The 27,509-nt window shown below is 35.5% G+C and overlaps 1 protein-coding gene and 1 long non-coding RNA gene across 8 annotated transcripts in view; both read left to right on the plus strand.

The window, feature by feature from the left end:
• Positions 1-20,604, plus strand: part of LOC117334390 — a 46,778-nt gene extending 26,174 nt beyond the window's left edge. For 3 of the 7 annotated variants that reach the window (XM_033893985.1, XM_033893984.1, XM_033893986.1), the window contains exons 5-9: positions 12,486-12,528; positions 14,288-14,358; positions 16,768-19,136; positions 19,176-19,301; positions 19,365-20,604. In XM_033893985.1, coding sequence (XP_033749876.1) covers positions 12,486-12,528; positions 14,288-14,358; positions 16,768-17,073 — 420 coding nt within the window. In that variant the 3' untranslated portion in view covers positions 17,074-19,136; positions 19,176-19,301; positions 19,365-20,604. The remainder of the gene's footprint in view (positions 1-12,485; positions 12,529-14,287; positions 14,359-16,767; positions 19,137-19,175; positions 19,302-19,364) is intronic. The other 4 variants (XM_033893989.1, XM_033893988.1, XM_033893987.1 and 1 more) reach the window with 4 other exon arrangements.
• A 2,235-nt stretch (positions 20,605-22,839) lies between these two features.
• On the plus strand, positions 22,840-23,716 carry LOC117334907. The gene is made up of 2 exons (XR_004534252.1): positions 22,840-23,237; positions 23,583-23,716. It is a non-coding gene; the product is annotated as an uncharacterized LOC117334907 (long non-coding RNA).
• The last annotated feature ends 3,793 nt before the right edge of the window (positions 23,717-27,509 follow it).

Consider the following 27,509-nt stretch of genomic DNA (forward strand, 5'->3'; position numbering starts at 1 on the left):
GGGAGCCCACATATCCAAATGTCCTGTGAGACGGGGTCGTCAAATTTAGGCGCCTCTCACGAATGATGCCATAGGGTGGTTTTACATGGTAATTAAGCGATTTTTATCACGGTGTATACCGTAACTACGCTTGTTTCACATCTGATATGACTCGTGATAAAATTCGTAAAAGTGTGGTATTGTTTTTTTTACACACCGCCTCCGATGGGCCTTCAGTGACCTCCAACAATTCTGATTGGCCTTCAGTGACCTCCAACAATTCTGATTGGTTTTTGTCCACGGACTACTTTTGATACATTTACTTATTCTTTTTGTCGTCCGTCTTCAGGAGATCAACATGGACACATTTTCCGAGGGTCAACATCGGCATAACTGGGTGAGATGGTTGTTCGCATCAAAAGGTCGATGAATCTTGAGTTTGAGTCTTGCGAAAAACTGACCCCCTCCCTTAATCTCCTCTGTGAATCTCGATAAGCAGTGGACCAAAGTCTCGAGCCTCCCTTTTCCCTTGTACAGTGGTAACAAGGTCGATTTCATTCGGTACGAAAATTGTACCAACAGAAAAAACAAACAAATAAATACTTCATAATTCCTCTAATATCCCAAACACAAAAATGTTTATTTTTGTAAATCCGTATTTTGGAACACGTGTCCGTCAGCTAATGAGATTTCGTGTAAACACCCTGACAAACGTGAAAAACACACATCAGCCGAATGTCCTGTTGGATACATTTTACCTTTCAATATGACGTACGATATGACGTACAATATGACGTACGATATGACGTACGATATGCCGTACAATATGACGTACAATATGACGTACGATATGCCGTACAATATGACGTACAAAATGACGTATAACATGACGTACATGACGTACATTATGACGTACACTATGACGTACAATATGACGTACAATATGACGTACAGTATGACATACAGTATGACGTACGATATGCCGTACAATATGACGTACAATATGACTTATAACATGACGTACAACATGACGTACAATATAACGTACATTATGACGTACATTATGACATTCAGTATGACATACAGTATGACGTACGATATGCCGTACAATATGACGTACAATATGACTTATAACATGACGTACAACATGATGTACAATATGACGTACGATATGACGTACAATATGACGTACAATTTCACCACCTATCAGACATACCACACAGGGAACATAATTATCACTTAGTCAGCGTGTGTACACACTGTCAGTAATCAGTGTTATTGTCCAATTTATAGCCTCATCAATATCCAACAACGATTTACAATGCTCGTTAGTGTTGTCTATTTACAAGGCGTCAATATCTGGGCCATAATATCACGCCGGCTGTATAACAATATTTTATGACACAAAATGTCACAGTTTAAGACACATACAATATCATAATGTTGTTAAGATGTTTTTAAAACATCTGTTATTCTATAGAATTTTTCCTCTACCATATCTTCTTCAATTTTCTCGTATTTCAGTGTAGTATAAGGACAAGCGGTACTATTTTTCTACATTCAAATACATGTATATACTTTATAAAAAAAATATATACTTAGTACTCCTTTTAGTATTTCCGCAAAAATAAATTTTATGTTACGTTATTTTTAAAGTTTTACTTCCCTGTAAAAATGCGAAACTTAGACCCAGCGATAAAAAAACCCTAGAGTGATGTTTTAAGGCGTGATCAGGAATGTGTCGTGACTGTAAACAGATATATACACTTACATACGGTTTTAACTTTTACAAGGTTCTCTGTGAAATTCTATATATTATTCATATGTTGCCCATGTTCTGACGGTAATTGTTAGATTTACGGTTTACACTGCAGTATTATCTCGGGGTTTTGTTTTAATGTTGCCATGGTGATTTTGTCTTTATTGATATCATATAATGCAGTGTCATTTTAGTTTCAATTAGGACCTTGTTTGAAGGATTGTCCATTTTAAGATTTATGAATATGCATGAGGTATTTTCGTAACCTTTTCTGAAATATCAATCAATAAAAAAACTGATAGAAAATGATCTCCTCAAGGATACTGTTATTCTCTATTTGCATATGTACGTGTGGTGTTAGTGTTGAGCCCAGTGGTCTTGTCAGCCGTAAGCAAACCTTTTATAAAACATGTAAGCCCGCCTCTGTTGTCACGCGGTCGTTAGTGAAGTCATATACTACAGTCCTCGTGCAGTTGTAGGGTTTGTCCCTTCACGCACGTTCCCAACATCAACCATTAATTACACCTCCCGCCGGGAGCAAATGACTGTTTATCTATTTACTTTACTATGTTTGTAGTACATTTAGGTAAAGATGATGATCGACCTTGTTATAATGTCAGCACTAGAGTATCTAAGCCGTGAAGAACTTCATGTAAAGATAGCTTGGAAAGGGAATCTACTGCAGATACATCGATATAGTATAAAAGCCCTGAGAACTTCGTGTAAAGATAGCTTGGAAAGGGAATCTACTGCAGATACATCGATATAGTATAAAAGCCCTGAGAACTTCGTGTAAAGATAGCTTGGAAAGGGAATCTACTGCAAATACCAAATATGGTATTTGCCTACTGGAAATTCCACCAATTTTGCATTACCAATAGTTTCATGTAGTATTAGCTTAGAAAGACAAAGCAAATGATGAAACCAACATAAGCCTGAAAAATACTTACTGCTACTACTAATAATGAAGTTTATTTCATGCAGCGTCTCTTTGAAAATTAAATTTGTCAGGGAGTCCAGAAAGAGATATTTTATAGATAAATGGTTTCAATGAATATGCCTCCTATTTATTATTTAACCCAACGTTAAACATTTGTTTGTCTAGGTCGGGGTATACACGATAATGTATATTGGTAAGTCTGTAGAACTAGGTATGTATTCCTCTAGGTCGGGGTATGCACGATAATATATATTGGTAAGTCTGTAGATACACGATAATATATATTGGTAAGTCTGTAGATATACACGATACTATATATTGGTAAGTCTGTAGATACACGATAATATATATTGGTAAGTCTGTAGATACACGATAATATATATTGATAAGTCTGTAGATATACACGATAATATATATTGATAAGTCTGTAGATATACACGATAATATATATTGGTAAGTCTGTAGATATACACGATAATATATATTGGTAAGTCTGTAGATATACACGATAATATATATTGGTAAGTCTGTAGATATACACGATAATATATATTGGTAAGTCTGTAGATACACGATAATATATATTGGTAAGTCTGTAGATACACGATAGTATATATTGGTAAGTCTGTAGATATACACGATAATATATATTGGTAAGTCTGTAGATACAAGATAATATATATTGGTAAGTCTGTAGATATACACGATAATATATATTGGTAAGTCTGTAGAACTAGGTATTCCTCTAGGTCGGGGTACACACGATAATATATATTGGTAAGTCTGTAGATACACGATAATATATATTGGTAAGTCTGTAGATATACACGATAATATATATTGGTAAGTCTGTAGATATACACGATAATATATATTGGTAAGTCTGTAGATATACACGATAATATATATTGGTAAGTCTGTAGATACACGATAATATATATTGGTAAGTCTGTAGATACACGATAGTATATATTGGTAAGTCTGTAGATATACACGATAATATATATTGGTAAGTCTGTAGATACAAGATAATATATATTGGTAAGTCTGTAGATATACACGATAATATATATTGGTAAGTCTGTAGAACTAGGTATTCCTCTAGGTCGGGGTACACACGATAATATATATTGGTAAGTCTGTAGATATACACGATACTATATATTGGTAAGTCTGTAGATATACACGATAATATATATTGGTAAGTCTGTAGAACTAGGTATTCCTCTAGGTCGGGGTATACACGATAATATATATTGGTAAGTCTGTAGATACACGATAATATATATTGGTAAGTCTGTAGATACACGATAATGTATATTGGTAAGTCTGTAGATATACACGATAATATATATTGGTAAGTCTGTAGAACTAGGTATTCCTCTAGGTCGGGGTATACACGATAATATATATTGGTAAGTCTGTAGATATACACGATAGTATATATTGGTAAGTCTGTAGAACTAGGTATTCCTCTAGGTCGGGGTATACACGATAATATATATTGGTAAGTCTGTAGATATACACGATAATATATATTGGTAAGTCTGTAGAACTAGGTATTCCTCTAGGTCGGGGTATACACGATAATATATATTGGTAAGTCTGTAGATATACACGATAATATATATTGGTAAGTCTGTAGAACTAGGTATTCCTCTAGGTCGGGGTATATACAATAATATATATTGGTAAGTCTGTAGATATACACGATAATATATATTGGTAAGTCTGTAGATATATACTATAATATCTATTGGTAAGTCTGTAGAACTAGGTATTCCTCTAGGTCGGGGTATACACGATAATATATATTGGTAAGTCTGTAGATATACACGATAATATATATTGGTAAGTCTGTAGAACTAGGTATTCCTCTAGGTCGGGGTATACAATAATATATATTGGTAAGTCTGTAGATATACACGATAATATATATTGGTAAGTCTGTAGATATATACGATAATATATATTGGTAAGTCTGTAGATATACACGATAATATATATTGGTAAGTCTGTAGATATACACGATAATATATATTGGTAAGTCTGTAGATATACACGATAATATATATTGGTAAGTCTGTAGATACACGATAATATATATTGGTAAGTCTGTAGATATACACGATAATATATATTGGTAAGTCTGTAGATATACACGATAATATATATTGGTAAGTCTGTAGATATACACGATAATATATATTGGTAAGTCTGTAGAACTAGGTATTCCTCTAGGTCGGGGTATACACGATAATATATATTGGTAAGTCTGTAGATATACACGATAATATATATTGGTAAGTCTGTAGATACACGATAATATATATTGGTAAGTCTGTAGATACACGATAATATATATTGGTAAGTCTGTAGATATACACGATAATATATATTGGTAAGTCTGTAGATATACACGATAATATATATTGGTAAGTCTGTAGAACTAGGTATTCCTCTAGGTCGGGGTATACACGATAATATCTATTGGTAAGTCTGTAGATATACACGATAGTATATATTGGTAAGTCTGTAGATATACATGATAATATATATTGGTAAGTCTGTAGATATACACGATAATATATATTGGTAAGTCTGTAGAACTAGGTATTCCTCTAGGTCGGGGTATACACGATAATATCTATTGGTAAGTCTGTAGATATACACGATAGTATATATTGGTAAGTCTGTAGAACTAGGTATTCCTCTAGGTCGGGGTATACACGATAATATCTATTGGTAAGTCTGTAGATATACACGATAGTATATATTGGTAAGTCTGTAGATATATACTATAATATCTATTGGTAAGTCTGTAGAACTAGGTATTCCTCTAGGTCGGGGTATACACGATAATATCTATTGGTAAGTCTGTAGATATACACGATAGTATATATTGGTAAGTCTGTAGAACTAGGTATTCCTCTAGGTCGGGGTATACACGATAATATCTATTGGTAAGTCTGTAGATATACACGATAGTATATATTGGTAAGTCTGTAGAACTAGGTATTCCTCTAGGTCGGGGTATACACGATAATATATATTGGTAAGTCTGTAGATATACACGATAATATATATTGGTAAGTCTGTAGATATACACGATAATATATATTGGTAAGTCTGTAGATATACACGATAATATATATTGGTAAGTCTGTAGAACTAGGTATTCCTCTAGGTCGGGGTATACACGATAATATCTATTGGTAAGTCTGTAAAACTAGGTATTCCTCTAGGTCGGGGTATACACGATAATATCTATTGGTAAGTCTGTAAAACTAGCCAAGGTCACGTGATATTGAATTAATAGCGGTAAAACAAGTGATATCAACATACTGTATGTTTCAAGTTTCATCAATGTTCCCTGACCTAACATTTCCAATAGGAAATTATTACAGAATGTAAGGAAGCTACCTTAACGTAGATTTTCCCCTTACACTCGGTCATGCTTTTCCTATAGACTTTAAAGTTAGGGAACGTTGACGAAACCGAGGCCAGTTTGCGTAAGCCTCTATAACATATACATTCTGTTTTCAATTGTCGTGTTTATAAATATAAATATATACTGGAGTTAGTATACTGTTAAAAGTAGTATGTAAGACGTAGTTTTCAGCTTGTGTCTTTTCTGGTGCTTTGAATACTTATTACGCTAAATCACGATAAAGCTAATTGCATTTTTCCATATATTGTAGATAAGCTGATTCATCAGTATTTTAGATGTGATAAGTATGTTAGATGTGATAAGTCCGTTAGATGTGATAATTATGTTAGATGTGATAAGTCCGTTAGATGTGATAAGTCTGTTAGATGTGATAAGTCCGTTAGATGTGATAAGTATGTTAGATGTGATAAGTCCGTTAGATGTGATAATTATGTTAGATGTGATAAGTCCGTTAGATGTGATAAGTCTGTTAGATGTGATAAGTCCGTTAGATGTGATAAGTATGTTAGATGTGATTAGTCCGTTAGATGTGATAAGTCCGTTAGATGTGATAAGTCCGTTAGATGTGATGAGTCCGTTAGATGTGATAAGTCTGTTAGATGTGATAGGTCTGTTAGATGTGATAAGTCTGTTAGATGTGATAAGTATGTTTGATGTGATAAGTCTGTTAGATGTTATAAGTCCGTTAGATGTGATAAGTCTGTTAGATGTGATAAGTCCGTTAGATGTGATAAGTCCGTTAGATGTGATAAGTCCGTTAGATGTGATAAGTCTGTTAGATGTGATAAGTCCGTTAGATGTGATAAGTCTGTTAGATGTGATAAGTCCGTTAGTTGTGATAAGTCTGTTAGATGTGATAAGTCCGTTAGATGTGATAAGTCCGTTAGATGTGATAAGTCTGTTAGATGTGATAAGTATGTTAGATGTGATAAGTATGTTAGATGTGATAAGTCTGTTAGATGTGATAAGTCTGTTAGATGTGATAAGTCTGTTAGATGTGATGTCTGTTAGATGTGATAAGTCCGTTAGATGTGATAAGTCTGTTAGATGTGATAAGTCCGTTAGATGTGATAAGTCTGTTAGATGTGATAAGTATGTTAGATGTGATAAGTCTGTTAGATGTGATAAGTCTGTTAGATGTGTGATAAGTCTGTTAGATGTGTGATAAGTCCGTTAGATGTGATAAGTCCGTTAGATGTGATAAGTCCGTTAGATGTGATAAGTCTGTTAGATGTGATAAGTATGTTAGATGTGATAAGTCTGTTAGATGTGATAAGTCCGTTAGTTGTGATAAGTCCGTTAGTTGTGATAAGTCCGTTAGATGTGATAAGTCCGTTAGATGTGATAAGTCCGTTAGATGTGATAAGTATGTTAGATGTGATAAGTCTGTTAGATGTGATAAGTATGTTTGATGTGATAAGTCCGTTAGATGTTATAAGTCCGTTAGATGTGATAAGTCCGTTAGATGTGATAAGTCTGTTAGATGTGATAAGTCTGTTAGATGTGATAAGTCTGTTAGATGTGATAAGTCTGTTAGATGTGATAAGTCCGTTAGATGTGATAAGTATGTTAGATGTGATAAGTCTGTTAGATGTGATAAGTCTGTTAGATGTGATAAGTCTGTTAGATGTGATAAGTCCGTTAGATGTGATAAGTATGTTAGATGTGATAAGTCTGTTAGATGTGATAAGTCCGTTAGATGTGATAAGTCTGTTAGATGTGATAAGTATGTTAGATGTGATAAGTCCGTTAGATGTGATAAGTCTGTTAGATGTGATAAGTATGTTAGATGTGATAGTATGTTAGATGTGATAAGTCTGTTAGATGTGATAAGTCTGTTAGATGTGATAAGTCTGTTAGATGTGATAAGTCTGTTAGATGTGATAAGTCTGTTAGATGTGATAAGTCTGTTAGATGTGATAAGTCTGTTAGATGTGATAAGTCTGTTAGATGTGATAAGTCTGTTAGATGTGATAAGTCTGTTAGATGTGATAAGTCTGTTAGATGTGATAAGTACGTTAGATGTGATAAGTCTGTTAGATGTGATAAGTCTGTTAGATGTGATAAGTCTGTTAGATGTGATAAGTCAAGTCTGTTAGATGTGATAAGTCTGTTAGATGTGATAAGTCTGTTAGATGTGATAAGTCTGTTAGATGTGATAAGTCTGTTAGATGTGATAAGTCTGTTAGATGTGATAAGTCTGTTAGATGTGATAAGTCTGTTAGATGTGATAAGTCTGTTAGATGTGATAAGTCAAGTCTGTTAGATGTGATAAGTCTGTTAGATGTGATAAGTCTGTTAGATGTGATAAGTCTGTTAGATGTGATAAGTCCGTTAGATGTGATAAGTCTGTTAGATGTGATAAGTCTGTTAGATGTGATAAGTCCGTTAGATGTGATAAGTCCGTTAGATGTGATAAGTCTGTTAGATGTGATAAGTCTGTTAGAGATGTGATAAGTCTGTTAGATGTGATAAGTCCGTTAGATGTGATAAGTCTGTTAGATGTGATAAGTCTGTTAGATGTGATAAGTCTGTTAGATGTGATAAGTCTGTTAGATGTGATAAGTCTGTTAGATGTGATAAGTCCGTTAGATGTGATAAGTCTGTTAGATGTGATAAGTCCGTTAGATGTGATAAGTCTGTTAGATGTGATAAGTCTGTTAGATGTGATAAGTCCGTTAGATGTGATAAGTATGTTAGATGTGATAAGTCTGTTAGATGTGATAAGTCCGTTAGATGTGATAAGTCCGTTAGATGTGATAAGTCTGTTAGATGTGATAAGTCCGTTAGATGTGATAAGTCTGTTAGATGTGATAAGTATGTTAGATGTGATAAGTCCGTTAGATGTGATAAGTATGTTAGATGTGATAAGTCCGTTAGATGTGATAAGTCTGTTAGATGTGATAAGTCTGTTAGATGTGATAAGTCCGTTAGATGTGATAAGTCCGTTAGATGTGATAAGTCCTGTTAGATGTGATAAGTCTGTTAGATGTGATAAGTCTGTTAGATGTGATAAGTCCGTTAGATGTGATACGTCCGTTAGATGTGATAAGTCTGTTAGATGTGATAAGTCTGTTAGATGTGATAAGTCCGTTAGATGTGATACGTCCGCTAGATGTGATAAGTCTGTTAGATGTGATAAGTCCGTTAGATGTGATAAGTCTGTTAGATGTGATAAGTCTGTTAGATGTGATAAGTCCGTTAGATGTGATAAGTGTGTTAGATGTGATAAGTCTGTTAGATGTGATAAGTCTGTTAGATGTGATAAGTCTGTTAGATGTGATAGGTCTGTTAGATGTGATAAGTCTGTTAGATGTGATAAGTCTGTTAGATGTGATAGGTCTGTTAGATGTGATAAGTCTGTTAGATGTGATAAGTATGTTAGATGTGATAAGTCTGTTAGATGTCATAAGTCTGTTAGATGTGATAAGTATGTTAGATGTGATAAGTCGATAATATAAGTACATACACTATAACACCTTACATTCATTTTACATATGTTATATGTTACAATTCAATAGCGTGGTCGACGCCCGGAGTAGCTCGTGAGCTCCTCGTGTCGAATCCAATATAATTTAGCTAGGTAATCCCAAATGGTCAATTTATAAACGCCTTCAGTTAGTTACGATTGTTAAGGGTCAATTTCCTGCCGGACAGAGACTCATTGCATGCGGAATAAATGTCCGTAGTGGTCAATCTATGGTCAATATCTGTGCGAGGCCTTAATGGTCAGAGGTAATAACGGCTACTTTGTCACTCCCGACTGGTCAGTTCATGTATTGGTCATAGGCCGATTGTCCTATTTATCTTTTTGTCATCGTCGTCGTCGGCGGCGTTATAAGCAATATTAATTGTGTCAGAACATGAAAAATAAACTTACTGTCGATAGAACACACAAAACAGTCGTGAAGTATTAAAAGACTCGCCATATTCTTGAAACCTTGTCTGGAAACATTAGCGTTGTCTGAATACTAGCAAGTACGACTACTGTACCCGGGCACGCTGATGTGATGATAGATCTGTTAACAATTCATTTATCACATACATAATCAAAATGTAGAGGAAGAAAACAACATATCACCATCAATTATAAGTATGTGTAACGAACAACTGACATTATAATCTTTACATGTGATAAGTCTTAGAGGAAATCCCATTATATTTTCGTGTGCCAGATGTGATAAGAAACTGTGACATATATCTGTTACATGTAAGCATACATGTAACGATTAGATATACAGTCAATTATAAGTGGCTAGATGTGTAAGTCTGTAGAGGACCAATATCTATCTCATCGTAAACGTTAGATGTGAAATCGAGAGGATATGTCCGGAGACAACGAACAGGACTAATATTTGATTGATATCTGTAAATTGATAATCACATAAATATAAGGCCAGATGTGGATAACGTAGACGGACACATTAATGTGATACTATCTACATGTAAAGTCTTGATGCATAAGTCAGGAGATGTGGGAAACTAGATGGATATATCTGTATCTACATGTGTAAGCATAGATATAATATTAGATATAGGCCGAGATGTGAAACGAACCGACCATGATATCTGTCGAGTGATACTGTAATGAACTATAAGATAATATAATTATGTAGATGTCGACAACTAACAGGTATAATCTGTTAGATGTGAACAGTATTCATGTAAACCATTACCATCAGTATAAGGGCTAGATGTGGGCAAGTCACTGACATGATATCTGTAAATACATCCAGTTACGAATGTATACGTCCAGACTTATACAGGCCGTTGTGTGACAAGAACACGGATAAGTCTGTTTATGATAAGTGTTAAAAACCATGATATCTTCAATAGTACAGGGCCAGATGTGGGTAACGTAGACTGGAAATATAAAGTATCTATAGATGTGATAAGCGTTGTATAGGTTTGTTAGATTGAAAGTATGGTGTTAGTCTTTTAAAAATGAAAAGTTGTTTTGTTTGTTAGAGTGATCAAGTCTGTTGTGTGTTTGTTAAATGTAAACGAGATTATAATCTGTAAGTGGAAATTAGATATGCCGCTGTTAAAATATAAAGTCTTTAGATTGATACAAAGTATGTTGATGTGATAATCTGGGTTTATTGACAAGTCATTAAAAATGTTATTGTTAATGTGTAAGTCGTAGAGGAAAGGAAGAATGTGATAAGATCTGGAGAAACGTAGGTGATAGTCGTTAAAATGATAAGTCTGTTAGATTTTATCAACCGTAATTTGAAAGAAGATATATGTTATTGATAGTTTTTAGGTTAACGGAATGTGTGTAGTAATGTTAAATTAGTATGATAAGGGTAATGTCGATAATCTTGATGAAGAAATACGTAAAAAAATAGTATTAAGACATAAAATTACATTCAGATAGTTAACAAAATGTAAGATGCAATTTTATCAACAGTTACCCCGGTACTCGGGTCTCACTGTCATCCAATATAATTTAGCTAGGTAATCCCAAATGGTCAATTTATAAACGCCTTCAGTTAGTTACGATTCTTAAGGGTCAATTTCCTGCCGGACAGAGACTCATTGCATGCGGAATAAATGTCCGTAGTGGTCAATCTATGGTCAATATCTGTGCGAGGCCTTAATGGTCAGAGGTAATAACGGCTACTTTGTCACTCCCGACTGGTCAGTTCATGTATTGGTCATAGACCGATTGTCCTATTTATCTTTTTGTCATCGTCGTCGTCGGCGGCGTTATAAGCAATATTAATTGTGTCAGAACATGAAAAATAAAGTAACTGTCGATAGAACACACAAAACAGCCGTGAAGTATTAAAAGACTCGCCATATTCTTGAAACCTTGTCTGGAAACATTAGCGTTGTCTGAATACTAGCAAGTGGGAATACTGTACCCGGGCACGCTGATGTGATGATAGATCTGTTAACAATTCATTTATCACATACATAATCAAAATGTAGAGGAAGAAAGCAACATATCACCCTCAATATACAGGGCCAGATGTCGGACAACGAACACGGACCATATATCTATCTACATGTACATACATGTAACAACATATCACCATCGATATACAGGGCCAGATGTCGGACAACGAACACGGACCATATATCTATCTACATACATGTAACAACATTGCCATAGGTTTGAAGACGGTGTTAAATTTTATAATGAAAAGGTATTTTTTTAGAGGAAGATCCATAATCTTGTGGTTTTCTTAAACCAAACGACATTATATATAGTAGTGGAAATTCAATATGCCGCAGTTCAAAAATATAAATTCTCTTTAAATATGATATCAAAGGTATTTTGACCTGCTACATAATGAATGTGGATGTGTACTTACAACGTCATTAAAATAGTTTTGTTTGTTTTACAGACGTCAAAGAAAGGAAAGAAAAAGAAGAAATCTGGAGACGCAGGTAAGTTGTTGAAAAAAGGAAAATATTCTTCAAGATTTTATCAACAGAAATTTGAAGAAAGACATATTTCCATTTCATTCTTTAGTTCACGGAATGGTGGGTATGTTAATTCTATGATAAGGGAATCATCGATCAAATCTACGACAGAAATAAGTAGAAAATATATCTAAAGACATAATACCATGTCCAGATAGTTCACGAAAATGTAAGCATGCCATTTTATCAAGTTACCACGTGTACTGGGGTCACTGGGTTCCTGATAAAACAACTAGGATTACTGACATGATAACAAAACCGTAACTCAGATTCAAACTCGATCAATCGAGGGTAATATATACAGCCAAACAACACAGAGACCACAGTGAGAAGTATCAGGCTGATAAGACCAGGTGTTCCGGGAGAATAAGCGTGTTTTATTGACGACATCCGCTAAACAAATATGAGTTTAATGACATTCTCAAAATTACAATTATTATGGTAGCAACAAACCATTGTCTGGTCAGTTGTTTACCTATGAATTATGATGAAAACGTACACCTTCCGATCAATTAATATTACGGATATGCAAATGTATTTAAAGTTTCTTTAACACGATAAAAGATTCTCGACATTATTAACGGGATAAATGATTCTCCACTTTATCAACACGATAAATGATTCTCCACTTTATCAACACGATAAATGATTCTCCACTTTATCAACACGATAAATGGTTCTCCACTTTATCAACACGATAAATGGTTCTCCACTTTATCAACACGATAAATGATTCTCGACATCATACAGCTATAGTATGACGTCCTTCTAGGACTCGTCAGTGATGTTTAGACACACCATGAAGCTGTTTCGTCCATCTAGGACTCGTCAGTGATGTTAGGGACATCATACAGCTGTTTCGTCCATCTAGGACTCGTCAGTGATGTTAGGGACATCATACAGCTGTTTCGTCCATCTAGGACTCGTCAGTGATGTTAGGGACATCATACAGCTGTTTCGTCCATCTAGGACTCGTCAGTGATGTTAGGGACATCATACAGCTGTTTCGTCCTTCTAGGACTCGTCAGTGATGTTAGGGACATCATACAGCTGTTTCGTCCTTTAAGGACTCGTCAGTGATGTTAGGAACATTATACAGCTGTTTCTTCCTTCTAGGACTCGTCAGTAATGTTAGGGACATCATACAGCTGTTTCGTCCTTTTAGGACTCGTCAATGATGTTGGGGACATCATACAGCTGTGTCGTCCTTCTAGCACTCGTCAGTGATGTTAGGGACATCGTACAGCTGTCTCGTTCTTCTAGGACTCGTCAATGATGTAATGGACATCATACAGCGGTTTCGTCCTTGTAGGATTTGTCAGTAACGCAAAGAGCCTAAGTGGTGATACTAAAAACCTCAAATAAGTCGAAAGAAATGTCAAATTCCTATAATTCAATCAATTTCATAATTTTCGATATCGGATTTAGAAAAAGAACCTGCAGTACATGTGTATAGTCTGCCACGAAAACCTTGTAAAACCTTGTTGTTGTAAATGACAACCGTGAAAATGAATGATAAACACACCGACAAGGGGTGTGACTTTAGATAACATACACATGTAGCCTTCCCTTGTTGATTGGTTGTCTGCTTACAAAGACGATGTTCAAAACATGGAAGTAGAGCTCTAAAATCGAACTCGCCTTTCTGAATGTATCTAGTGAAAAGGTACAGTTTTATATAATACGGATCAAATCATTTGGTATGATTTTTTTTCTTTCCTAGGTAAACAAGGATCCAGACGAGGTTCTAGCCGGTCAGGCGCAGTTAGAGAACTCATAACGAGGCTCTTCCGGGTAAGTACGATAACTCTGCTATTTCCGGTTTGTCAGTACGTTTACTATTGAATCGTTAGCTAAACGCTGTCCCGGGTTTTGAGAGTAGCGAGACTTTTTTGCATTTGATGAATTTGTTGGACCCCTTCCAAAACCTTGTGATACACATCGTATTGATTCTCCAAAGATCACCACATTACCCATCTGACATGAAATGTACATTTCTGTAAATTAAACATCGAAGTATACAAAGTGGCCTCGTGCGTCTTGCGCATCAGAAATCAATAGTAGATTGAAATATACTTGATTATCCTGTCAAAACAGACACGTTTGGTGAATGATCGTATTAGTGTATGTAAATATCCCCGGAGACGATTCATCATTGTCAATATTGAAGGACAAGCTCTGCAACTGTGAATATATATATATATATCACCTTAGTAGTGTGTATGTGAATCACCCAGGCTCTTCACTGGCGGACTCCCACAACATTTACGTATTTTAGGATGAAAAATGATAAAAAGGTTTTGGTTTAAGTATAGGAACTGTAGAATTGGAAATAGTTGAAGACATCTTACTGTTTCGTCCCAAATACATATATAAAAAAAAGTGGTACTATGGCCCTGTTACGGTCTGGCGCCCATCACTGTGCTCTTAACCCATTAACTGTTGCTAAGATTATAAAAATCAAAGTATACCCTTGTGCACTATACGGATGCGAAATCTGGTTACTTTCAAATACTGAGTTATTGATGTTAGAGAGAACCCAACGTTTTATTGTAAAGTAAATCCTACGTCTTGATAAAAGAACCATAACAGATATGTGTACCTCCTTACTTGGATGGACATCTATTGAAGCATACATAGATATCAAAAGCCTTTTGTTTCTAGGTAGGTTGTGTAGAATGAAAAGAAGTAATTTAACCAGTAACATTTTTATTTTAAGATGTTTTTTGTATGAAACAAATGAATGTGTTCAAAATGGTTATATACCAGATATGGTTAGAATACTTAAAAAGTATGAATTATTTGAGTTTTTAAAACTGTTACTAGATGATGGTACATTTCCTAAAAAAGTATATTGGAAGAAAATTGTTTATAAATCTGTTACCAATTATGAAACAGTGGCTTGGTCTCAGAGAATGTCTGAGGATGTAGATTTTTCAAGATTGTCATTACTGCACGACTCACTAAATCCACACTATCTATGGAAACTATCACTGCATTACCCAAACTGTCTTGACAATATAAGTTATATTATCAAAATCATCGTTTCTATTAGAAACTTAAATTCAAATTCCTTATGTCATTATTGTGGATATTTTTATACTGATATTGTGAACCATGTAATTTTAAAATGTTCACTAACAGAATCTATTCGTGACAAAATGTGGTGTGCAATCGTATCTATTTCAGATATTGAATATATTTCATATTTGCATTCATTGTCAGAATACATATTAGTTCACATTTTACTGGAAGGCCCTATGGCTTATCCATTGGAAACAGATATATATATATACTAGAACAGTTCAGGCTGGATACAATATATCATATAAAGTGTATGCTTGACCTGTACGATGATCATCATATTCAAAACTAGTTTCTTCAAAATAATCTATAATTTTGCTCATTTTCAAACTTAAACTAATAATCATACCATTTATGTTTACCAAGTACATATATATATATTCTATGTACATTGATCCTTATATTGTCATGTATTTTCTTTAACATATATGTGTTTTGAACATTGTTATTATGTCATGCTCTTCATTTTGGAGGAAATAAAGGCAATAATAACAGATATCTCTATACAGATCGTTAACGGAATCCTGTCTCCCCAAAAACTTAATGGTATAGACCACATGTCTCGATTGGCTCGCTCGATCAACTACTGTTACAGTAATGACCGAAGATCGGACTCTCTTTAGTAGAGTACAATGTGTGGGTTTAGAAGAATCTTAAACTACGGTGCAGATACCTGGGCACCTACGACTGTGGCTAAAAATTACCAATTTTATTCGATGTCTCAACAACATCTTGACATTCCCCGTGCATTTAAAACGATTTCGTTATGACGTCATACTGATCTCACTAGAATGTGTTATCTGTCTGACAAAGAGCACACATGTCTTGGTGCTGTATGAAAACATTTTCTATAGAAAGTTATTATTTCAGAAGAAGCATTTATCTTCATGAAAAATGGAAATTTCTTTATTAGATTTCTAAAGTTTTCCAAAGATTGGCTTCTCTTGTACTGGGTAAAGGTCATTACATCGTCAGACAAGATCCGCCTGATCTATAATGTTGTTGAAGATATACTTCTCTTTGGTACATGTAGGACTTGGTTCTTCAAAATGTATATTAGTGTAACTACTTGTAGCTAGAACTAGACATAATTCGGTTCTTTTTTATAATTTGTTTTAGCGTGACGACAGTGACAACACCTCCGAAGGTAATGGTTTGGCCCACTCACAGCCGGACACCTCACCACAGGGAAACTCCACTCCAGACAAGGCGCAACCAAAGAAAAATAAATCCAACAAACGACCTCATTTTAAAAATATTTTGTTTCAAAAGAAACAAAAGTATCAAGTTTCAACCGAGGCTCTTGCCACGGACGAAAATTCAAGGGAGAAAATCAAGAAAAGACACAAGGTTAGCAGAGCTAACAGTTTCGGAAAATCTTTACGGAATATCCTGTCGTGTTCATCATCCGTTACTACAGTGTGAATTATCATCGTCCATTGTCTCATCGTCCGTTACTACAGTGTGAATTATCATCGTCCATTTGCTCATCGTCCGTCACAGCAATGTGTCCTCATCAAATACACGCTTTTCTTTCAATTATTTTAAACAATAAGTGTCACCTTTTACGCTTGACGTACCCACAATCCTCGCCGAGCATGCGCAGTTTTCATTGAGTAAAACTACTGACAATTGGTGGTATGATCCAGGGGAGGTAACTGTATTATATGTTGTGCCACAGATTAAACACACCGAGTATAAGTCCCGTTTTAATCAGATTTGTACATACCTAACGTGTGAATCAGAGAACGTATGTTTTCCACGACAGGATTTCAATGATGAATTCTCTGTCATCTTTAATGCCACATTTCAGACATTTGTATCAATTCTCCGCTTTGATAAGAGAACACAAAAGTTGTTAAATGAGACATGGCAAAGGTGAGTTTTAAGAAACTGTGATTTGTTTTGCTTTCATGAGGTTTGGACGTCCATATGCTCGTATTAGGGGACTTTTGGAAAAGTTATCTCTTGTTTGGATTGAACAATTCAACTGTAAGGTCTATGATCAAACCAGATAAGGATGAAATAAAATGAAATCAGATTATGTCTGCATGGGACAAGATAACACACAAGATGTTTCCTTAAAGATGCTTGATCATATTATAATGCGTGTGAATATATATTTGTATTTTCAATGAAATCAGAAATCTCTATTTTTGTAAACTTTTAATGTTGATAATGTAATTGTACGAAAGTCACCAAAGTTTTTTTCACATAAGATGATATGTAATACGGAAATTTAGAATGAAATTCAGAGCATTTTATAATGGGTCATTTATGTAAGGCCTTTAAAATCCAGTTTATGATCTTACGATTAAAGACCGAATGATTTCTTTTACTATGATAGATCTCATTTCATTTTATTTATTTTTAATTTCCTGATAATCTTTTAAAGAATAGGTAATGTAGAGTTTAATTTCGATATTTTTCAGTTGATGTGCCAGCTGGTTGTAGTCAACCTTTTAGCCAATGTTTTGTGGTTCGTAGGGACAATTCCTTATAATATTGAACATTTGTGTTAAACATTTATAAATGTGTATGGTATGAAATTAATATAATAACATTTATCATTTTAAGTTGTAATTGTTCCTGGTCCTTTATGAAGTATTTCTTTTATGACATATAAAAATCAATTTCATACCTTTTATACAAAAATGAGGAAATGAATCTATATTTCTACTTTCTACGTTCATATTGCAAAGGGATTATTTGTGGACTTTTGACAATGATAGCATGATTATAATGATAATATTACCGGGTTGTTGTGTTGTACCATCTTTGAAAATTTTAGTTTATTTAGTTGAGCATTTAAGGAAAGTAAAGATGTCCTATAGCTTAGTTAGTTTCTATATTGCTATCCCTGACAGTAATTACCCACAACACATCGCCCTACTATCTAACTAGGGGAGGTAACTACTACAACACATCGCCCTACTATCTAACTAGGGGAGGTAACTATTACAATACATCGCCCTACTATCTAACTAGGGGAGGTAACTATTACAACACATCGCCCTACTATCTAACTAGGGGAGGTAACTATTACAACACATCGCCCTACTATCTAACTAGGGGAGGTAACTATTACAACACATCGCCCTACTATCTAACTAGGGGAAGTAACTACAACACATCGCCCTACTATCTAACTAGGGGAGGTAACTACTACAACACATCGCCCTACTATCTAACTAGGGGAGGTAACTATTACAACACATCGCCCCACTATCTAACTAGGGGAGGTAACTATTACAACACATCGCCCTACTATCTAACTAGGGGAGGTAACTATTACAACACATCGCCCTACTATCTAACTAGGGGAGGTAACTATTACAACACATCGCCCTACTATCTAACTAGGGGAGGTAACAACACATCGCCCTACTATCTAACTAGGGGAGGTAACTACTACAACACATCGCCCTACTATCTAACTAGGGGAAGTAACTACTACAACACATCGCCCTACTATCTAACTAGGGGAGGTAACTACAACACATCGCCCTACTATCTACTTAGGGGAGGTAACTATTACAACACATCGCCCTACTGTCTAACTACGGGAGGTAACTATTACAACACATCGCCCTACTATCTAACTAGGGGAGGTAACTATTACAACACATCGCCCTACTATCTAACTAGGGGACGTAACTATTCATCACTGCGAGTGCTGTGTTACAACACATCGCCCTACTATCTAACTAGGGGAGGTAACTATTACAACACATCGCCCTACTATCTAAGGGAGGTAACTATTACAACACATCGCCCTACTATCTAAGGGAGGTAACTATTACAACACATCGCCCTTCTATCTAAGGGACGTAACTATTCATCACTGCGAGTGCTGTGTTACAACATGGCGCTTACATGAGATGTTTAAATTTAGACATATTTGAAATGAGGTTGATCCTGAGTTATATAAAAATAATAAAATGAATCCAAAGAGAGAAAACGAATACCTAGAAAGGAAATGTGAATCTAGGCGGGTAATGTAGGCGGGTAATCTAGGCGGGTAATGTAAAATTCCATATCACTTTCATTAAAACCTGTATAGACAATATGTATAACGTTACACGTCATATTAACATTGATGTACATATCAAATGAGCCATGAATGATGACGACCCCTTTCATTATATAACTACAAGATGACGTCACATTATATGTACGTACATATCACGTGTATCTGTAGCCTTGACCTTTGTCCTAACTTATCGATTTATCCCCCTTCGTCAATGATGCTCCGTTTATGTCAATGGCAACACCTCGGGGACATTTCCGGCAATCTTCGGAAAATCGATTTCGGAAGATTACCGGAAATATCCCCGAAATATAGCCGTTGCATTAAAGTATTATTCTGTGGTTGCTGGACTAACTGACGAAATCCCGCGAGGTCAGGCGTTTTTACTTCCGAGCCCAGTCATCTTGGAACATGTGTGTTTTATATTATCTTTCTTTACGTTTGATGTTTTAAGCTAAACATGAGCTTTTTCATACAGTTATCATGTCACTGTATATAATGTTTTTTAGGGGATTTTGATGATCTTTGTTGCATTAAAGTAAAAGATAAGTAGCTTGAACAATAATTGTGTAAAATGATGATAAAATTGAAAGGATGCATTTCACTAAAATGATTTTGTTAAACTGTTCAGAAATCTTTATTCTAAAGTTGTCTTTTTTTTTAATTTTTTTCCAGTTTTTACAGATTTCATAATTGGATTATTGATACAAATTAACTGTTTACAGATTAATCACAATATACAATGTGTACTTGTCGAGTTAACAAAGTAACTGTTCCATAGAATTAAGGTTTCCGAGCCCTGAGATCAAACGAACATGTCCGCCATGTGTGAAGGTCCTTACAGTTTTACCTGCACCTTGTTGTTCCAAAGTACTGTATAAAGCATTACTTCACGAAGAATAAAATGTTGTTTTTGAAATATGAAATTGTTTTTATCCTTGGTTTTTATCTACTATGGAGAGAAACACACGATCCTTGTGTATTTTGTAAACATTTGTCGTTAATGCTATTGTAGCCAAGTTACTATTCCGAATTTTTTTATTTTTTTATTTTTTTCTGGAATTTTCAGTTGGAACTTTATCAAAATAAATCATTTAAAAAAGATGATTCAAACACCTTTCCATACAAAGAATTATACAAACGACACACACGATATCATAGCCCCTTTCTAACGAAGAATTGTACAAAAGACACAAGATAGTTAGATACAATGGAGTACAGCTGAATTATACAGCATCACACAACTGCTTCGTCCCTCAAGGACTCGGCAGTGTAGCTGCGATAACGTAGCTCTGGACGACGGACAAATTCTGACAGATGGTCGTCGTTAGAGCTACGCTTCCCTCCCATTGCTCGTAATGTAGCAAAACAGTGAACCTCGAAAATGCTACAAATATCGTTTAACTTTGGAGTAATAGTTCGTATAATTAAACATTTCTAATACAATTTTGCAATGTATTAGCCTACCGTCTAATCTAGAAATCTGTAATTCGCATATTCTGATATCATACTGCTTGGAGTTGTCTCCGTAATCCGCCATGATACTTCTCGAAGAACTCTCGCGAGGATTCTAACCCAAATATGGAACCCGTGATCCATATATGGATGAAGCTACTACGATAAATAAATACATAATCAGAGATATTTAACCACTCTTTTGTAACTCTTGTGAAGAAAGCGAATCTTACTTTGCATAATTAAATAATTTCAGAATGAATTGACCTTCCTTACCGAGATATATTACTCCGAATTTGTTTTTCTGTTGAAATCTCGCGGGAAACCTCATTAGCATCAATTTATTTTGATTTCCTTATAAGGAAATTGACCTTTACACTTGTATCAAAGATGGCGGTATGTTTGAACTGATATCTCCGTGTGTCTTGCTCGTTTTGGATTTAACTATTTATTGTCAAACATTTGAAGTAATGTGCAGGTTTGTGGCTTGAATATTGATAATAGATACCAGAATCATCAATTTACATGTGTTTTTTTCATCCGAGAAAAATTTTACCACCGCTAATACTGCCCGATGTGAATCACATCGGGGCTTGCTACACTATCGGCAATAGCAGTGTAGGCAGGGTATGAATATTCGTTCTATCGGCAGTGAGGTTAGGGACATCACACAGCTGTTTAGTCCTTATAGAACTCGTAAACGATGTCATGGACATCATACATCTGTTTAGTCCTTATTGAAAACCACAGTGACTGAAATATACAAACTAAACAGCTATACAAGTGGCGAGTCACTTGTATTAATGTTTTATGAATATTTTTTCTCGTTTTCCTTCTCGTATTCCATTACGTATAATTTTATAGGAGTTATCTCCCTTCGTGCGTCTGACTAGATACTGGATCCAAACAAATAGAACTAGAACTTAGTCATGTGGTAATAACGACAATACAGACAAGTAAACAGATTGTCCCAAAAATTCGACAATCAACTTGTATGTACTGTCGTTATTATTACTTAAAACCGCTTATAGACCTATCATTCTGTAACCTGTGGGGAATGAACGTCCATTGGGACCCTCTATGCTTGTCATTCCGAAATATTTACATTTACACTGCAGCCCCACTATTAGTCCGAATTTTCTGACGATCTTACTACGTAGATACGTCAGAACTTCTTACATACAGAAAATGAGCAATTTTTTCCGACCTAACCTCAGGTCGGCGTTTGAACAACATTTACTCCATTTCCCCTCAATCTGACACATAAAAGATATACATCAATTAAAAGGTAAGATACAATTTTCTCTCATATCTCGCCATGTTGGATAGAGTTTGCCCGTGTAAGATAGCTATGTAAGATAAATCTATCTTACATAGCATTTCACGCGCGTGGATTAATCTGCGTTCAAGGGGGACAACTCTCACATCCGACAGTCCTTATCGTCGGTGTCGGTTTTGAAACGTTGGACTTAACTATAAAAATACATACATTCTTAGATAAATATATATCATATCAGCAGTAAATCAATAGGGCTACACGGTTAAACGATTAGACATTTCATCTGAGCGAACATATAACTCCGTTACTGTAACAAACAGCTAGACTACGCCTACAGGCCTGTTGTAAGTAATAGATACATAATGGGTACGAGTGATGTATCGGATATATCACACGAGTGCGATATATGCGATACGTCCCGTCCAATGACAGCCGAGGTTTTGTCACCCACGTGCCTAGGGGTGGAGCTATAAAATTGATCAAAACCTGTCACTGTGATATGTTTCCCGCCAATTTCTGACACGTTTCATTCTGTCACAGTCTAGTCCATTCATTTCTAGTGAGAGTGTCAACCATGGCGGATCATGAACTGATCATTGATGTCGATGTATTTACCGACCAAGTATGAGTATGAACTGGAAGATAGTGACACTGTAGCTACTGACATTGGATTATTTGATACCAAGGAATTAACGTAACCAATTGTTGTAAATAAACTGAACGGTAATGTGAAAAACATGTGAAAGACTGCAGGATTCGAGGGAAATTACACAAACGGTAACTGCTCCGGAAAGAGGACCTGCGCTACTTCCCTTTACCAAGCAGGTAAGTCTAAAATCATATTGTTTGAACAAATTGTAAAATGAAATATTTTTCGTAAATTTCGACGTTCACGATGTCACGAATCTTTCAAAGTCCATGAAATTGTTTAAATACATCGATGAATCGGTTAATCGGTATTTTTATCCACTCGTCCTGTTATCATTTTCATCACTATTTTGTTTATGATAAGATTTTTGTGCAACGAAAATGTATGGTTACATTTGGCGTAATCTGTATAACCATTTTTTTTAAATGACTGAAATTTTATATGTAATCATGAATGCGTTTTTTTACTGATCTGTTAGACCTAAAATATACTCAACAGGGTTTTATATTCTGTTTCGTCAGGTTTTGATGAGCAACTCAATATGGACAGGACGGAACATCGCAGCACGGCTGTATGCATACAAGGTGAAGAAAGAAGACAACAAAGAACATTTCTAAACGGCACTCGTATTTCATTAAATTTTGTTTAAAATGTTTTCCTGTCTTTGTTCATTTGCCACGCCCACATTTGAAATTGGCCCCGCCTCAAGACTGAGGCATGGACCAATCAGAAATGCCATGTGATATTTCAGATATCACATATGTGATATTTGAAATATCACATAGTATGCAATATAACGCCAACAAAAGATCAAAGAAAAACCGAGGCGTCATTGGATAACAGTTACAGTACATTACAGACTTGCCTACCCGACAGATTTGTCATTTGTCATTAAAAACATGTAAACACACACAATCACCTGGCAATGACAGGAAGTAAAATAAAAGCCATACATAAAAAATATAAAAAAGAAAATGTCAAACGTCACAACCTATGAAATGGTTCCGTTTGCGTCAGCAGGGGGCCCTGAAATTTGTTTACTCTACTGTAGGCCTACTGTACTGTCAGTAACTGTTAGGCCTACTCAGTAACCTGTGTATTTGGAAGTTGGGAATTGGCTCTTAAATGAACGAACATTCGGTAAAAATGACACCCCTCGATGTTCATATAAAAATATTTATTTTAATTGTAACTCAGAGTCTATATTTGTGTAGAGTAACCATGAAAACTAACTGCCATCCTAGCCTTTCAATATGATCATCGTTAGCCTATCGACTGACCTACCTTCGTCATTCCATCAAGACAACCGGTTAAACACATATAATCCTATGTCACAGAAAAGATCGAATACTCGTATAGAGTCACTGTTCGCTGGTTCACACACGAAGTTGCCAAAATCACAGTGAATTTAAAATTACCAGCCACGAAACATCGCCGCGTCATGGCGATCGAGATCGACATCACTCTCAATATCCTTGAACTATGAATGGAATTCCAATGACAGTCGTGACGTCATGCAGTGACGTAGTATTTTATAAAAAAAAAAATGACTTGACATTTAAAAGTACAGTGTGTTCTGTGAAATGATTAAATATGTCGAGGTGCAAATCAAATTATATGTGAAGTTGGAAAACTCATTTCAGCGTTGGCTTTCAGTATTGTTGATAGAACTTCTTTTTCTCGTATGTTGACAATTTGATCACGGCCACGTAAAAGTCGGTCAAGTTACGGTAATTTTTATCGGCGAATTGTTCATTCGTTCATCACTTAACCACAAAATGAATGAAATTTGTGTGCAAACATAGTTTGTCAAAATAGGGTATGATCTTTCAGAATATCACAAGTATATTTAGTAAAAACGTCAAATAAAGAAATTTAAAAAATGAAGAAAATGGATGGCTGAGTGACACTTTCGCCAGAAATTCGGTAATGATATGAGAGAAAAAGACTCTTTCATTATGTGTGTATGTAGGATAACCTCATTTTGTGACCCCTCGGGTGGAATATCCCTATCCTACATATACACATATGAAAGAGTCTTATATTATTAGCTTACATACATATATCACTCACTGGTCATTGTTCACTAAATATATCCGTCCGCATACTTTGCCATCTCGTTTTCAGAGAACTTCAAAGCTACCACCATAGCTAATCACGTGACCCTAATCTCGTCACAAGGGACTTTTGCTCGATCTGTTTACATTGAAATGTCGCGAGATCTTGTGTCCTGACGATGGGGCGGCCATTTTCAAAACTATGCTGAAAACAGGTTTGAAAAGAATGTTGACGGATATATATAGTGAACGATGACCAGTGAGTAAAATATGTATGTAAGCTAATAAAATAATATCTTACCTTTTAATCGTGTATACATTTTATGTGCCAGGTTGAAGTGAATAAGGGGAAATATTGTTCAAACGCCGACCTGAGGGTGGGTCGGAAAAATTGCTCGTTTTCTGTATGGGTCGAGTTCTGAAGGCAGCTTGAAAGGCGATATTAACATCAGAACCCTTCGGATACGTCCAAATCTTTATTATGACGTCATTAATATAGTTACTTCATAATTGTCACGTCGGCGATAACGAAAGATGGCTGTTGAAAAGTCTGTTCCGTCTTTGACGATAATAATTTGTTCATTCATCGTCGGAGCAAAATTCCTGGATATAGTCTTTTAAAATCGTTGTCAAATGTAAATGTAAGTATTGAACTGCTTTCAGTTGGAAGTTATGGGCTGATGAATGCCAACTGGACAAAGGCAAATTCAACATGAAGCGCTAGCGCGCTTCATTAAATTAGCCATTGTCCAGTTGGCATTCATCAGCCCATAAATTCCAACTGAAAGCAGTTCAATGCTTAAATGTGTACGCATATTCTGAACTGAATTAAATCGTGCCCGACAGGTAACAGTAAACTAGTGAACTGATCCAAGTCACCCGTGTTTACCACCTGCTGTCTCAAAGTACTGTACAAAAGACACATGATATTACAAAATCATACTGGACTGGACATTTCGCATTTTCTTTGGGAATAAAAAAGATAGTTTGAATATTAAAAGACTGCCAGAAAATTCCTTCACCTATTCAGAAAACGGATATCATTTCGAACGTGATATGTGACTTCAAAAAGTGTTGATATTCAATTATTATAAGGGCATAATGCAAATCATTGTATCATTTAAATTTCGCCTATTGTAGTTTTAAACAATACCTGTAAGACTTCCGGTATCTCTGTCACTAGCTACAGACATGTTGGCACTTCCCTAGTTTCTAGTTTTACGTTTTTAAATTAATGTTTGGTTCTTCCTTTAAAAACATTTTGAAATCAATATGTTGATCATGAAAGCCGAAAAGCATTACAAACATGATTTGTATTGTTTTATTACCCTGGGGATTTGAGTATAATTTCTTGTAAACTGTAAAATCAATACCACAGTTAATAAAAGGTCAATAAGTTTATATGTGTATAATTACCCCTTCTTGTCACGTGAAGCCTTCTTTCGGTAATTACTTAATGAATATTCAAAGTATTTCACCATTCGTTTTTGTTTTATTTCTCTGGCGGCCGAGTAACCAATTACTGTGGTTGGTGCAGACAGATTTCCTCGTCCGACATCGCTGTGAACGACAGGGGAGTGTTCTAATTGCTGTATATCACCCACACTTTCTCGTGGAATGATCCTACAAGTGTGATAAACTACGGAAAAGAAATATTATCTGCCAAAGTCTGCTGAATATTCAGCGAGAAATTTACTAAGAACCGAAGACAAGTGAAATAAAGTTACATAGATTCAATATTTCAGTAAGGATCTACAAAAATGTATATACTGCTTACCAATACTAGACTAGACTAATGTGGCATGTTTCGTCGATTGCACAAAATAACTTACCCTGCCGGAACGCCTGGTCTCACATCATGTTATGTGTCCCCTACCGGTGAAACCAAGGGGACTATAAGTTTCCTACCCGTCCACCAGTCTGTCCGTTACCGCACACTTCTCAGCCATGGTTCAGGGTATCTTGATTGAATTGGTCTGTAATTCCAGTATGAGTAGCTTCAGATCAAGTTCGAGTTTCAGGGTTTTTGGGTCAAGGTCAAGGTTACAGTTTCTATTTTTAGCGGGGGCCGGTAGGGGGCATATTTGTTAAGTTGCTCTCTTTCATCCAATGACCTACATGGTTCCTCAAAATTGCGCAGATCTACGAATTATCAATACGTATACCACAGCGTACAACACACCAGTTTAATTATGGTTTTATCTGTGTTTAACACCGTTCGTATGCCGGCTCTACATTGGAGTGCTACCTAAACTTATTTACGACTCGTGAATAGGAAATAGACATTAAATGTTTTGTCAAATCATTCAACACAGGATATTTTTACTGTAGGCCTAGCAAATCTAACCTTGACACTTGTTTCTGGTTCCTTTTTGTATCATTTGTAAATAA

The sequence above is a fragment of the Pecten maximus genome, chromosome 9 (genome assembly GCF_902652985.1).
Source record: "Pecten maximus chromosome 9, xPecMax1.1, whole genome shotgun sequence".
Lineage (NCBI taxonomy): Eukaryota > Metazoa > Mollusca > Bivalvia > Pectinida > Pectinidae > Pecten > Pecten maximus.